The sequence below is a fragment of the Pelmatolapia mariae genome, linkage group LG22 (genome assembly GCF_036321145.2).
Source record: "Pelmatolapia mariae isolate MD_Pm_ZW linkage group LG22, Pm_UMD_F_2, whole genome shotgun sequence".
Lineage (NCBI taxonomy): Eukaryota > Metazoa > Chordata > Actinopteri > Cichliformes > Cichlidae > Pelmatolapia > Pelmatolapia mariae.
This window is the reverse complement of record NC_086245.2, coordinates 29,539,045-29,555,481: the sequence shown is the minus strand read 5'-3', so window position 1 is coordinate 29,555,481 and position 16,437 is coordinate 29,539,045. Positions and strand designations below refer to the sequence as shown.

General features: G+C 39.7%; 1 protein-coding gene across 1 annotated transcript in view; it reads left to right on the top strand.

The window, feature by feature from the left end:
- The first annotated feature begins 246 nt into the window (after positions 1 to 246).
- Positions 247 to 16,437, top strand: part of col22a1 (collagen, type XXII, alpha 1) — a 68,516-nt gene continuing 52,325 nt past the window's right edge. The window contains exons 1-5 of the mRNA XM_065469914.1: positions 247 to 339; positions 4,423 to 4,571; positions 4,669 to 5,235; positions 9,878 to 9,958; positions 15,742 to 15,853. Coding sequence (XP_065325986.1) covers positions 4,481 to 4,571; positions 4,669 to 5,235; positions 9,878 to 9,958; positions 15,742 to 15,853 — 851 coding nt within the window. The 5' untranslated portion in view covers positions 247 to 339; positions 4,423 to 4,480. The remainder of the gene's footprint in view (positions 340 to 4,422; positions 4,572 to 4,668; positions 5,236 to 9,877; positions 9,959 to 15,741; positions 15,854 to 16,437) is intronic.

Sequence of the window (16,437 nt, the reverse complement as noted above, 5' to 3'; positions counted from 1 at the left end):
TAAGGGGAAAAAAGTCATGAAGTCTTCCATGTATTACTGCGTATTCTGCTTCCATGAAACGCCTCTGAAATGCTTTTTTTTCTTTAGCAGTTCTGAATTATTGGCTTTTTTGTGTTTATGTGTTGCTCAGATCTGCTATCAGAAAACATACTTTTTTTTCTCCTCTCCTTTGGTTGCACATAAAAAAAGGCCTTTCTCTGTTTTTTGCATTGCGGGAATGATAAATGTGGTGCTTCTGTTATAGACATCTACACTGCAGTCCCAGGTCAACCATCAAGAGACGAAGTGGAAACAGGCCTGGTGATACAGACGTGCTGTTTGTAAGGAATCTGGTCCCAGGTTGGGATGTTGATATCCTGTTTTTAGTTTCACGTCAGATACTGTAGCTACGTAAAACTGCAGATTAATTCAGCTCCACGTTTTATATAATCAGTGATGAAAGAAAGACAAATTATAATCTGTTTGACATACAGAGTAATGAAGATTAGGAGCTTGAAACTAAATCTCATCCAGCTGAGCAGCTGAGATTTTTTGTAGTTTTTTTCATTGAAGCTCTCTGGGTTGAATTTCTTAGATGTTAAATGCACACTAATTGGAGCAATTACAGTAATTTAGCTAAAGTGCCTGTTTTATTCATTAATAGCAACAGTGAAACCAAGTAGCAGAAATAGCCCAGTGGAGAATCAGATAAGGGCAATACCATATGCTAAAGAAGTTTGTACAACCCACAGTGAACTTTCTATGTCACAGACTACATAGAAGCTAAAGCACAGTCAACAGGCTGTTGAGTCCCACCACAATATTTCCTGACTTTCTGTTTAGATCGTTTTGTAATTTAAAATAATATATTCTTACATTTGCTGTAGTTACGTTTACTTAATGCTCTTTCATTATACTTCATTCTCCACTATAGTCCTAAAAAGTCTAGCTAATCCAAGCAAATGATTAGCTTGACATTTTGGACAACACAGGTTGTCAGGTTTTCATGCCAAGAACTGGATCAACAGATTGACAGCTTGGAGGTGACTAGCTCTGCCTAGCATAACAACTGGAAACAGATAGCCTAGCTTTATTTAGATGATACAAAATTTACCTACCTGCTCGAGGGATGTTACGGTTAACTTTCATCCCATTCATTCCTTCATGAAAGTTGCCAAGGCCAGATCAGTTGGTGATCGCCTGGTCACTAGGGAAAAAAGTATTCCCTAGCAGGTTGGTGAGTGGCTGCAGGAAGGTGCTTGGCATCACTAAGGGAAATTGGTTCAAAAGATTTATACAAGGTTGAACCGAAAACCTCATTGCAAGTTTGTTGGCTGCTGGCAGATTGCTAGGATCACTGTATTTTGTATAGAAAATGCTGATCTGTCTGCAAACACCTGTGAAACTGTGACAAGTCTTACACAAGCTGGCTACAGAGAATGTTTGCCTTCAAAGTAAAATTTCATTTGTAAGGAACAACTTTTATTTAGCAGCCGAATGGTCTTTGTTTCCAGTTTGCATCACACTTTTTTGAAACTATCACTGAGTGGCAGTATGTGACTAAGGTCTACCTTATAACATAAGCAATCCTAATGTTTTAATGTGCTCAGTGAAGTCCAGTGCCCACCACAGAGTGCATACAAAAGATGGGCATAGCCACTGTTTGCGTGCATTTTGAAGCCTCAACATTACCATTTTAACTGAGATTTTTTTGTTTGCGTAACAAATTATTATATATATATATTATACTGGACTGATAAGTTGCAAAGGCTAGCATGCATTTTAGAACATGTACAGATGCAACACACAGATGCAGATACCTGTTAATCAGTGCTACGTACAGTAACAAACTGATATTTACCCACATAAACTAAAGCTATTTCTTGGATTTGGGATGCAAAATCATCATAAGCAGTCAGAGGTTTGGTTCAGTTCAACAACCTCTCTAGTTTATATGAAGGGACAAACTATGCAAAATGCCCAAAAGATGATGTTTTTTGTGTTGTTGTTTTTTTGTTTGAACCAAACATGTTAATTTCTTCACTGAAATTGGGCATTTCAACATGGGACTCTATGTGGATTGACTCACTTTTGGCCTTGGCCTCAGGTGGCTACCTGATGGATCAACTAAAGTGTTTGACATTTTAGCTGAACTTTTCAACCCCAGAGACGTTTATTTGTTGCCAACACTTCTCCAGATTGTTGAAATTCAGAAGCAAAACCTTCTAAAATCATGTGTTTTAAGCTTTTTTAATATATATCAATATCAAGTTTTCTAATGACTGTTAGCAATGTAAAAGGTGAATTACATGCTCCTTCCATTATAGGAAAACTACACAGCACTGCTTTATTTCTGGAAGTTAAAAGTTACTATCCACCACCAAAAATTTATCTTTTTCTTTCTGGAAAACATACATTAAAAGCACAATTGAGTGAAAATATCACAACAGTAAAAGATGTTTATATATAAAAAGGTTTATATTATTGCTTTCCAAGCTGTGCATTACTCAGACTTTCCTCAACTTCCCCCACAAACCCCCTGCAATGAGATCAGGATGAGCCTGTGTTATGGCTACAGTCAGCCACACATCAATCTTAATAGCAGGCATCACAACCACTGGTGTACAATAAGATCAAGAATAGTGTTTTGTTTAAAAGACAGGCTCCTCTCAGTGCCACCCAGAGACAACAGCATAAAAATGATTCAAACAGAGGCAGACCGATGTCTTCTACAACATGATCAAACCTGTAAAAATGGCACTTTAGCAGTTAGATGTGTGTTTAAATGCATATTTTAAAGAGTAAGGAATTACTTTGGTTAACTTTTGCAGTTTATCATCGGAAAACATCACAGACCTGACATTGTCCTTATGTGGTTGGAGTTGATATATATGCAGCAAATTCCAACACTCTTTACCAAGTCCAGTTTTTCTCTGGATGAAGCATTCACTGCTGCTGTAAAACAAAAAAGTGTGTATTTTAGTCTTAGGTTTCAATTATCATGTCCTAAGAATGAAAGACATTTCCTTCCAGCTTTCATACCAAAGAGGAGACAGTAAAATACTGGACAATAATGGGGATGAGATTTTTCCTTTTCTTTGACACATATAAGGTGTCTAATGCAGTTTAAAATGTAGCTTTTGGAACGCTAACAATTGCCTTCTTTGTCCAAAGATTGTCAAGACTTGTTTGTAAAGAAAATACCGTATTTTCCGCACTTTAAGGCGCACTTAAAATCCTTTAATTTTCTCAAAAATCGACAGTGCGCCTTATAATCCGGTGTGCCTTATGTATGATTCTGGTTGTGCTTACTGACCTCGAACCGATTTTTTTTGGTACATGGCGCTCAAAAATCTGTAAAAAAAATGTTTTAATATGACTTTGCTAAGATAAAAAGCCGCACCGCTTGATCGATCGTCGCAGCCTTACGGCTACCGTAGTCAGGAGCCCCTATTCCAAAACTCCGTCTGCTTCAGGTCACAAAGTCAAATGAACACTGCAGCATCAATGAGAGTTAAAAACTGTCTAAATTCTTTCATCTTTAATAAAATGGTCAATGTTGCTGCTTTACCAGGTGTAACAAAAAGTTTAACATCCAGGCATCCGTGAAAACATAATATATCAAATTCTGACGGAGTTAGAAGTTAGCAGGAAGTTAGCTCGCTAGTTTCCACCTAAACAGGATATAGCATGTTCTGACTGAGAGATTTGTGAAAAAATTAAAACGTACAGCTCTGCCATCACTTCCAACATAAATGAAGACAGAAAACTAAACAGCAGTGACGTTTGTAGGGTTATTGAAGTTGGGCTAGCTGGTATATAATAATGTGGTACGTGATCGCTAGCGACACAGCTATGTTAGCATAACAAACACAGTGAAGCTGGAGCATGAACGCTAACTTTTCTCCACTTGATAAACGTTAACGTGAGGGTTCCCGATGGTTAGGGACAAATGGAATTGCATGGCCAAAATTCAGGAGAACAATTGAGATAATCCATCCACAATACGAGGTTAATTGTTAATATACTGCAACAACATGGGGATAGAGCAGCTGTGATAGAATTCAACATCAATGAATCAATGGTGCGGAAGTGGAGGAAGCAAGTTGTCTTATCTGACTGCTTTGTTTCACTTAATGCGCTTTATAATCTGGTGCGCCTTATGGTCCGAAAAATACGGTAAATCCCATTTTCTGATTGCATAGGTCTAGCGTTCAGAGGGATTTCTACCTGACCCATCTGGAGTTAGGGTAGATTTTTTTTTTGAGCTAGCGTCAATTGGCCACTTTTCAGAAACTATAACATATCACAGATCAATTCAAACGCTTCTCAAATAAGCAAAATGCAATATAAATATAAATGCAATAAATATAAATATATAAATATTTTTAATTAAATTGAATAGAATTGAACTGAATTATGATTTCATTAATCTCTCCACAGACTGAACAACTTGATGGTTATAATAAGCTAAACAAAACAGACTGAAGCCAAGGCTGAGATGGAATTAAGACTGGGATATAGGATCACCCTGGTCTTGGTCATCCTGGCCTTGACTCTTTCCAGTGAGAAGGTGGAAGCACAAAGGGCAGGTAAGACCATTAGGATTAGAATTTCTGTTGTAATAGCAGCCTTAGAACATTTATAGACTGTATGTGTTAAAATCCTTTCTGCATCTGCCTTCTCTAGGTTGTAAAAACGTCCACTATGACTTGGCTTTTATCCTGGATACCTCATCCAGTGTTGGAAAGGAGAACTTTGAAAAGATTAGGCAATGGGTGTCTAACCTGGTGGAGTCTTTTGATGTAGCACCTGACAAGACAAGAGTAGCCGTGGTTCGCTACAGCGACAGACCAACCACTGAGTTCAACCTAGGCCGACACAAGACCCTGGAAGATGTGAAGCGAGCTGCAAGCAACATACGCTACCTGGGGGGAAATACAATGACTGGGGATGCTATCAACTACACAACCAGCAACATCTTCACAGTGCAGAATGGAGCGAGGCCGGCCGCCAGAGGCATTCAGAAGGTGGCCATTCTTCTCACAGATGGCCGAAGCCAGGATTATGTTTTGGAGCCATCCAAGAAAGCTGCCAAAGCGGACATCAGGATGTTTGCTGTGGGCATAGGGGAGGCTCTGAAGGAGGAGCTGGAAGAGATTGCAGCGGAGCCAAAGAATGCCCATGTTTTCCATGTAACAGACTTCAATGCCATTGACAAGATCAGGGACAGGCTGAGGAGGAGGCTGTGTGAGAGTAAGTCAGCCATCGGGACCACTGCCAACAAAACACTCACACTGCATGCCGCATGGCTTCTTTTTGAAGTTATACTTTGAACAGCTTGCCTCAGTCGCAATATGCACTTAATCAAACTGACTCTTATTTTAACCTTTTAACCACTGTGAAAAGAGGAAAGACCCTAACCACAAAACCCCACCCTAACCACACAGAGATGCACATGCACACTATCCTGGCTTCTTGTGACTGAATATGAAGCCGTTGCAAAAATTAGCTCGTAAATGACAGTTTCCTGACCAAGACATATCTGTGGTACAGCTGCCTTTTCGACTGCTGCTATAGTGCAGAGGCATGTAGCAGTAGAAAGCTTGTCTTAGTGTTAACCTCAATGCTTTCTCCACTGGTGTGCTGAGAAAATCAACATAGACACAAAACAGTTTACACTGCTAACTTAAAATAGACTTAAAATATTCTATCTTAACAACTTTTTTAGCTTTGTAGCGAAGCAGGGACGCATCCGTTGCTAGTGTTTTTATGGGGATGATGGATGCTTCCCGCGCCAACGCTTAAAATTCCTGCCTAAAATTAGGCAGACTGGAAAGAAACGGATGCCATGAGTCTTAACCACGAACAAGAAATACTAAAATGGAAATGACATGATTACATGGTTTGCTTAAGGATGAGCAATGACAAACCCTCAACTTTTATTTTAACCTGATGCTAACCTGTCAGGCAAAAGCAGTCATTCCTGTGAAGAATGTGATGAGTAAGACTCTAAAATGCCTTCATTCTTTTTTGAGGGTGTATCGTGTTACAAAGTTACATACCTCTTGCACTTTAAAGGTAGCTTGTAGTTTTGTCTTAAAGCCAGTAGCCTCTGACTCTTGAGTCATAGGTTTTGAACGAGGCACCCGATAAGATTGTGTATTTTTAAATCATACTTTATCAACTTCAACAAGCCGAAGGCTAAATTCAGTCAGGTAAAAAAAAGTTTCAGTGTTTTCTTTCTATAATCTCTAAAATCACCACGGGTGAGCCTCCAAGTACATCAGTGGTCAGCGAAACTGGCTGCCTGAGCGATGCAAGTTATTTTCACCCAGAAAATTATAGCTCTAATGTTTCAAGTGGGTCAGCTACAGTGGCTCAAATGTCCATGTTAGACGTTTTCACCTTTTAATCTATAGTTTTAAAAATGGACACTATTTATTCTGTGCTACACTGATTCGACAGAGCATGTGTGGCCTTACCTAAGAACACAAAATCCTAAGATTGCATATTTGACCTTACATGCCCGTTCTCCACATGACAGACAAGGGGCACCCAGATGGTGTTTAAAAATTCACCAGCTATAATAGTGACAGGAAACACAGCTAATAGCAAAAATGAATAATTTACCAGTTTACGGCTGAAAACAGATGTCCCATGTAATGCATACATTTTTGCTGATACTTCTGTACCAGAGATTCATTCCCAAAGGCAGGTTTTACACTGCTTCCACTTTAACTCACAGCCAGACCCTGAAATTATAGCCTTAGGGCCACAAATCTGAGGGTAGCTCAAGTATTTAGCATGCTCAAGTCTCATCACCATCTTTAAAAAAAATAGAGTGATGTGCTTATATATATTTTACAGAATGGTCATTTTTGGCTAACTTTGGCTTTATAAACACGTCTAAAAAATGTTTTTTTAAAAATTAAGGCACAAGCAGACACAAGCAAAAAACGGTCTCCTCCAGCTTCGCTCCCAATCAAAGATGTCAAGCCCAAATTAAAAACAATGCACAAGAAACTGAAATAACTCCACTACTTGGGGCATGATAAAGTATTCAAGAGCTGACAGGCGCTCATAATCAGTGCTACAGGTTAAAAGCCTTTCTGCAGTGAAGATTTTTACAGCTGTGATTTGGAAAAAAATTGGATTTTTAGCAAATAATAGGGAATTTGGAGTGTCTCACTTGTCAGATAATATATGCAGGATAGTATTCAGGGATAGACAAATCAATGACATAATAACAGGTTTCATGATATAGTGATTCCAAAGGGTAACACGATTTGGATTTGCTGTTGTTGACTGAAAGTTAACACATGGGAGCCGATCAGGGTGAGTTTCAAAGAGTGGAGGATACAGATTTGTCTTGATAAAAATGCAGTTTAATTTCAGCAATCAACAGAGTAGAAAGTTTATCATGGCACTTAGAGCAAAAGAATGACCACAAAAAGGCAAGTCTATATGTCTAAGTTTACAACTATGCTAGCAGCTCTGAGGCATAACAAAACATAGCATTGCATTATTTTTGAGCCAAATGCTAATGTCAGTTTAAAATGAGCGTGATACTTCTGTTAACAGATTCTATGTACCCACTTGTGTGGTATATAATGTTTACAATGTTTTGCAATGATGGTCACACTAATGACTGCATTTTGTGAACATTTGCCTGTAAACAATCGTTTAATGCATAAAGCCTAAGAGCTAGCACAACACATATGCAATATATGGTTAGCCTTCAATTATAAGTGCACTGCTAGCATGCTAGCAAGCATATGCACTATCACTGGTGCTGTTGACACATCCTCTGTCTACTTTTAAAATGTTTCATGGTTCCCCTTTGTCATGCTAAGCCTTGATCCTAGTCACTGATGTTAAGAAATGCTTGTACAATCCACATAAAGAGGCCAATCCATCACTGATATTGTTTTTTAGCATTTCACTATCAGTGTAATGCTAAAAGAATTTAATGCGAAAAAATGAGGTTGATGTCAGTCAAGCTCTTTCTAGCTGGTATTGCATGGTAGCTCAAAATTTGTACTGTTCTGTGTTCAGAATTTCATCAGCTTTGACAAGCTCTTCAACACCAAGAGTTGAAATGCAGCCTCAAATCATTACAGAGCCTCCTCCATGTTTTACAGATAGCTGTAGATGCCCACTGTTGTGGGTGTCCTGACCTCCTTTCCTGACACCTGTACCTTACAATGGTTTGAACTGAAGTGTAAAATTAGTTGTTATTAATATCAGCCCAACTCTTGTGTAATTTGACATACCTCATCCTTTTCTTCCTGTTTCCCTTACCTTAAGAATGGGTTCTTGACAGCCACCCTTTCACTGAGACCACTTTGATGGGGCTTCAGTGAACAGTAGATAGAAGAACTAAAGGACCGCACACATCTCCTGGCGCTGTGTCATGTCTTTGCTGGTCTTTGCTAAGGATTTCACTATAAGATCCTTTTAAGCTGTTGTAGTTAGCCTTTTAGACTTCAAAATTTCCATCAAATAGCTCTTTGGGAATCACGTTAATGGTGCGAAAGTAGTATTTTATGCCTGTTATACTGTGTCACATTTGGCTTTTTTTGTCTAGACACAGCACTACTTTAATGTTTGAATGATTCATAGGTGAGGGTTAGTTGGCTTAATTAACAAAAAGTAAGCAAACAAACAAACTCCTTTGAAAACGATAAAAAAGACTGAAAGACTGAACTAAAAATGAAAATTAGTAATAAACCAACCGATGTATGATGGAAAACTTTCAAAGTCCTCTAGAAACTATGGCTCAAGACAGCTTTAAAAGTTCTTGGAATAAAAATATAAAGAATAAATGATGGTGGAGTGAGACTTTTGCACAGGACTGTATTTGAATATTTGCACTGATTCTTTTTGTTTTTTTGAGTATTCGTATGTTCTGTGAATAGCCAGACATCCAGCTGCATACACTATAGTACAATGAGAAATAAAAAATCAACAATTAAAATGATTAAAAAAACAACAGCATTAAGTTAACAGACATTATTCCAGCACAATAAGAAATAGCCACCAGCTCTTCATGAACTTAATTGAGCCCTGAATTCTGTACCTGAGTTGTTCTATTTTGAGGTGTATCATTATGTCCTCCACCCAGCGTTTATGGGAAGGCAGTGAGGCCTTGTTGACATATTAACATTTAGCTGGGATAAAGTTTGCCGTGTTCACATTTCTTTAGTGTGTCAGCACGCTCACATGTGATTATTAGTGGGTGTGCTTTATGACACAGTTTAGTAAAAAACAAACAAATGAAAAACAAACGTAAACTCACGTGAACCAGCTAAATCAATATGGATGAAGCTTATCTGTATCCATGGATTAACCAGGAGTGAAGAGATCCTCAAAAACTGTCGGTCACATTAAGCAAACGTTTACATCTAAGAAACTAGACAGCACCCTTCACAGAAGCTGGCATCCTGACACAGAAAATGGCTCTCCTGCCAACCTGAAGGGTTTGCCTTTCTTGCTGTCATCGCCAACACTGAGATGCGCGTGTGTGGAAATATAACACTGTCACCCCACCTACTATAAAAGCCATCTCAGTCGTCACTCGGCCATCCACACGCTTCCCATCCCCAGATATCAAACGGCAGAAATGGGGGCTAGACTGTCTGTGCTGGTGCTCCCCTCATCGCAAATCAGTTTAGAGATTGTGTTTCAATGATCCGACTGCTTCCTTTAACAATATGACACTCCACATCTCTTACGTCTGACCCCTCACAACGTTTCCCGCTGATTGCTTCTTCTAATAAAACAGTAACATGTGATTCGATTTTGAACAGGAAGATACAGGGTTACCATATCTTTCTCCCCATGGTCCAATAAGAGCACGAGCGTGTCTAACTGAATTATTTTGCTTTCTCCTCAGATGTCCTGTGTCCAAATATGAAGGTTCAACCTGATCGGTTTAAGCCCGGCAGCACCAGTTATGGTCTTGAAGAGGTTCCAGGTATGTGCAAACTGCTGCTTTCCTAACAGCAACATGCAGCACTGGCAATACGTGTCAACCACAAAGTCAGGTCTTTATTTCTGAAAGCATTTCCTACATTTTCCAAAAACATTTATTGCATGCTAAGAGATTCATGACCAGGAAGCTGCTGATTCTTTGGCAGCTCTCTAAATATACTTGTGAAAACAAAACACTCGTCTTTTTCAAAATCAAGTTTAAAGGCGGGCCAGTTCAGAGCTTCACCTCATGGTTCGGCTCTTTTTACCAGTATGGTTGACCTGCTGGTGGGTTGATCTCTTGCTCCGAGATACTTGAACTTACTTTTCTATCTAGGATAGACTCCTCAGCTTTATCTGAAGTGAGGTCACCATCCTTTTCTGGGCGATAACAGTTCTGAAGAGTTTATCCATTTCATCTGCATCAAACTCAAACCTTTCAGACGACCACTTGAGGCGCCGCAGTACTTTATCTGTAGAAAGACGTGACCTCTCAGTACACTCAGGCTACGTTCACACTGCAGGTCTTAATGCTCAATTCCGATTTTTTGATCAAATCCGATTTTTTTGTCTGCTTGTTCACACTACAAATAAAATGCGACAGCAAACGCTCTCCAGTGTGAACGCTCAAAGCGGCCTGCATGCGCAAAAGAAGATGTCACACACAACGCGCTCTGTTTAGACCCAGAGCAAACAATATTGTTTGACTGATGGCCCTTAATATAAAGACTTCGGACTTTACGTTTCCCAATTTTTGCTTTAAGTTATTTTGTTATTTACATAATAATGTAGATAACCTAATAATGATCCTTAATGCTGTTTTAGAGGAGCGGTGCTTCAAAGGATAGTTGCAGATTTCGGTCAGAATCTGCAGATTATACAGTACAAATAAAATGTTCACGTTTCTCTAACGTTGTCTTCCCAACAGTTTCACTAACATCTACACTGGATGGCCAGGAAGCGTTCCCGATGTGTTCTCGGCCGCCGATAATTGGCGTCTGTCTCGTGTCAGTGACGTAAAAGACGGATTTAATGCGACATGACCATTCAAACAGCAGTTGCTTTCTAAAACATCAGATATGTATCGGATTCAGTACCACATACGAAAGTGACCCAGATCGGATTTGAAAATATCGGATTTGTGCCGTTCACACTGTCATACCATGATCGGATAAGGGTCGCATAGGGTCAAAAAAATCGGATTTAATGCGCTTTCGCCTGCAGTGTGAACGTAGCCTCAGTGTTTGTTATTGCAGCTTCAGTATTGAAATCCAGGCTATGGAAGTCACAAACAAGAGTCAAGACAAGGTGCTGCTCTTTTTAAGATTAGCAGTGAAGCTGCTGTTTCACTAGCTTGTAGCGCTCCATCATTAGATGTTTTTATTCCACACATTCCACGCTGCTGTGTTAAAGGTTCTTCTCTGAGGTCTTGAAAACCATTTATCCACCAGTTATAACAGTGTGTTCTGGGAAATCTCAGTTCCTGTCTGTCTCCCACCCACATCCATCACAGTAAGAGAAAAAACAGATGCACAGGCATGAGTGTGTGGACTCGTGCAAAGTCCAGGTTCAAGGAAAAAGAGATGTAAGAGCACCAAAAAGCTATGTTTTTAGAAATGTTCCCTCTTAACGTACTTGGCTGGCACAGGGTCCTCTGTTGATTTATTCAGGAAAGACAGACTTTGATTTCTTAAAAAAAAAAATTACTTAAAACCCGGACATCCTTCCATCTCTTTTGTATATCTTTTGGTCAGCATCACAACTCTACTGGACCTCACTGCGTACACCCTGTAGAGGCTGCCGAATGGCAGCCAAAAACACGTTACTTCTTAAGGACATTTTATCAAAACTGCATGTCTTTAGACACGTGGGAGGAAAACCACACAGACATAACATGGAAACTTGAAACAGAAAGACACCAGCTGGCAATGAATTCAAATATAAAAACATTAATGAAATGAAATGAAATGAAGTAGTGTTCCTTGATTTAATGTGATGAATATGACTTTAAATAGTAGTAAAGTTGTAGATAATTGTTAACAACAGACTTTTAAAAGTTCCCAGATGTATTTTTTTAGTTTAATAAAAAGGCAACAAACTAACAAAATTCAGATGAGATGAGGAACTTCTCATTAGCTAATAATTTGTCAATCATAAGTTATTAGCCAATGAACATACACAAGGATAATCCTAAATTTGAAACCGTCCAAAATATTTAATCTTTTAAAATTCAATTTGATTTCAAATTTCGATGAAATGAGTTACTAAACCTGTAAATTCATCAGGCGAGTGTTCACAGACGTCCCAGCATGGAGCTGTTTTTCTGTAGCATCCATATAGATTCTCAGTCCGCTAGCATCCACAGCTCTCACATTCAGTGATTAAGTACAACATCAATATGGAGTTACACACTGAGCTATGATGTGAAGTCTACTTTTTAGACTACATTTATTTCCTGGTGAGAAAAACTATGGTTTAGCTGTTAACTATCCACTACTGGATGCACTAGCGAATGGCAGTGGCATGTAATTCCTGCCTGATTACTCTGTACTTTAACCACATAATCTTATAATCATCAGTTAATTTCTCACAATTATTTGAGAGATCTTCTGTGAAATCTTACGAGCTAGTAAAACTGAACTTTTAAATACTTCAGTGCATATTTGTTTATTGTATTTCAGTTTTGCTAAATGAACAATATTTCCCCTCATATTGTAGTCAGGTTTTAAGAGTATATATTGGACTAAAGTACAGAACCCTTTGAGAAAGCTTTATCCCTGATGTATCCTCTTATTCTTTAGAGTTGCTAAAAAGTTACGCTGACTTTTTGACTGAAAGAGTGTTTTCATGATCAGACACAGCGTCACTTTCTGCTGTCAAGACACATTATCACATCCTCGTCACTGGGCGAGTGCTAATTATGTGGTTTGGCTTTTTCTCTCAGCCGCAAAAGAAATTAGAACAAACTTTTGATAAATCACTGAAAGCCACTGATGCTTTCTTAAGCAGATGTATCACTTTGTCAGATGCGCTAAGCACTCGTACTGGAATAAATCCTCTGACCAAAGATTTGTTTGTCAGATCTTGTTCCAGTGGAAAACTCTATGGGAAATACTTTTCTTGTACCCAGAGTATAGAATACTGTGGAACAGGCCATGAATACACTCCACACTGCACTGATTAATATTTGCTTTACATTTAGTTACAGCTAAACACTATCATAATTTTAAATTCCATCATAATTACTCATTTTCTATACTTTAACTGTTCCCATAGTGTCTGGAAGCAAAGGCAGCTCAATGAAAATGTTCAGTTTTTATTTCACTTTAGCACCAGTAGATACAGCACAGCGGTGCTTATTGTTTTTTTTTTCTCTACCTTGAATGTAACACAGACAGTTGCGTCACAGTCAGGTCTTTTCTACGAGCAAAAACCTGCTGTGGGCCCCACTTGGGGCGAAATGTTATCACACAGCGGTCTGAGGTCTGACGCTCCCTGACATGATAAAGATGTCTGGGGATTTCCAAGCTACAGTTGCTCTGTAAATGCAGCTAACTTTAAGATGTACAATGTCAAACTTGCTTGAGCAAAGTACTTTTTTTCAGTTTGCGGGTAAGCACACTGAGATTTTCTCTTCATACAGACACACTGTGTTTATCATTGCTACTCCTGCAGGTCCTTCTTATAATTACACAACAAATGCCTCTGCGCTGGTGCACAGGGAGTGCAGTTCTCTTTGCTAAATGTCAAGACTATTTGCCACTTATTATGATTTGACAGCCAAGAGACCTGCGGTTTGAATGAGACTTGTATTTATCACGGGCTGTCTAGTCAGACCCCCTCGGGGTACCGAGCACACACAAGAGGTTGCGGAGCATCTCCGTGGCTCCGCGCTCACTATCTACTGTACAAATGTTGCCATCTGCTCCCATCAAAAGAATGCTGTGTGTATGCGCTCGCCTTTCCCAGTCAGTGAACTCATCTGGCTTTTGCCGCAGATCACCCCAGTGGTCGTTTTTGGCTGTCCAAAATAACTTTTTGGGTTGATTATACGCTATCTGCTGCCAGTTCAAATTACAGCTTTGTGCTCAGATTTGGCCCCAAAGAGCCACAGAAACAGCATGGTGTGCACGATGCAAGCACAGTGACAGGGAGAATCGAGGCCAGTGTAACTCACAGCTGCGTGGCTTCCTCGAGCAACTGATAACCAGCAAACATCGCTCTTGTACAGCAAAGATTTACTTTATTACTTGTTAAGTTGTCAACTACTCAAAGTGTTTTCTTTCAGATAGCAAAGGAAGGTGAGCCCTTTTACATCACACGTATCTCAGCAGACTTTTTAAAAATAACCCAACTGAGACTGGGGGGGATTTTGCGAGTATCCCATCCCATGGTTTAAATAAGGCAAAAGTCTCAGGTATCAGAACACAGCAACAAATCCTTTTTGGATTTTTCTGCATGAACATGGTGAGAAAATTAAAGATGACTCACATTAGATGTCAGGCTTAAGAATGTGTGTGTGTTTGAAGCTGTGTTTTCCATTTACCTAATATACTGATGACTGAATCGCTCAATTCAATTTAATTCGATTTTATTTATATAGCGCCAAATCACAACAACAGTCACCTTAAGGCGCTTTATATTGCACAGTAGATCGTACAATAACAAACAAAAAAGCTAAGGCAAAATTGATGACTCTTGTGTTTTAAGTGAGCAAAGAAACAGCACCATCTGGTGGCCAGTAAAGGTAACCTAACTAATAAAGCTGTTTCATAATCAAATGAATGAAAGACAATGAGAAATGTTTCCTTGTGTGTGCGTTTGAGCAAAGAATAAGTCTCCACACACTGCTGAGTGAATAAAATAATTGTTAACGGTGCATGTGAGGCACGTTACTGACAGATAAAGCAGCTGTTGTGTGCGGCTGATGGCAGATCAGTTATATCTGTCATGAAGACTTTTGATTCTAATGTTATTTTTTGCTCTGTTGCTAATGACACGGGGCAGGCTAAGTGTGCGCTTAACCACCTGCTTCCAAGCTATTTCCTATGACATCCTCTGAGCTTTTCTGCCAGACTCTCGCATTACCACCTTAATGCTGGGGTTTCCTCTTTGAAAGATTAGTGCGCTGCTGTTATTATTCCCACTAGAAGTCTCACACAGATTTTGCTGCATAACCAGGGCTGTGCAGGAAAATGTTGAGGCTGTTCTCATTCTGTTGACTCACTCATGCCGCAGTCTGTTTTCCGGAGAGCTCAGACTACACAACATAGGCTAACCACCAGCTTTCAGTGAGAGCTGCTGGACAGACTGGCAGCATTAGTGCTGCACAAGCGCTCGTCTTACTGGCATCGCCATAGCTACAGCTACTTGTTTGTTGTACAAGGGAGTGTCCTCTCTAAACCACCTAAATATGGTCTGTGGTCACACCACTTCAAATCACACGCTGCAGAACAATGTACACACACATGCACTCTCTCAGACTCACACGAGGACCTTACCAGCAGTGGAAACGAGCTTTTCTTTCCCACTCTGGCAACAAATCTAACAAATATTTAAATGGTCCAGAAAACATCTGTATTTTCCAGTTGTCCATTAATTCAGCAATTCTTCAAAAAGTCAAAAACACAGTTGATGCAGGGTGTGGTGGGACTGACCCAGTTAAACTTCAGTGTACCCCCTAGAAATCTGACAAAGCCATAACTCAACTTCATGACCGGAGAGCCTGGCATGATTTTTTTATGTGTGTGTGGAGTCCAACTAGGCTTTTTTACTGTGTTGCTGCAGGATTTGACCTGATGGAGTATTTCAACGTGAGAGATATTCTGGGAACCAGAGCTGAAGATGGCCAAAGTTCATATGTTCGCCTTGGCACCATGCCTATAGTACAACACACAGAGTAAGTGACCTGCCCATTATGCTTTAAAGAGCTCAGCTTTTTTTTGAGCCCTGTCAATGCATGTGAAAGTGGCAAAAGTGAAGTCTCCAAAGTCTCCAAAAATTCATCCTTTTATATCTCGGTTCTGGCTGAAAAGGACATTTTTCCTGCTCAACAACTCCAACAATGAGGAGATTCAAACCCAAACACAACTAAGACCAACTTGCAATACATTATGACACAATCCCATGTGAAACATCATTGCCATGTAGCTATATTAATGACATCTTCTGTATATTAACTTTATAGAGTTGACGTGTCGTTATCTGATCACAGCCAGATGAAATGTCAGTAAATGTAAAATGGCCTGTATTTGTATAGCGCTTTACTTAGTCCCTAAGGACCCCAAAGCGCTTCACACTACATTCAGTCATTCACCCATTCACACACACATTCACACACTGGTGATGGCAAGCTACATTGTAACCACAGCTGCCCTGGGGCGCACTGACAGAGGCGAGGCTGCCGGACACTGGAGCCACCAGGCCCTCTGACCACCACCAGTAGGCAAACATGGGGTTAGTATCTTGCCCAAGGATATTTGG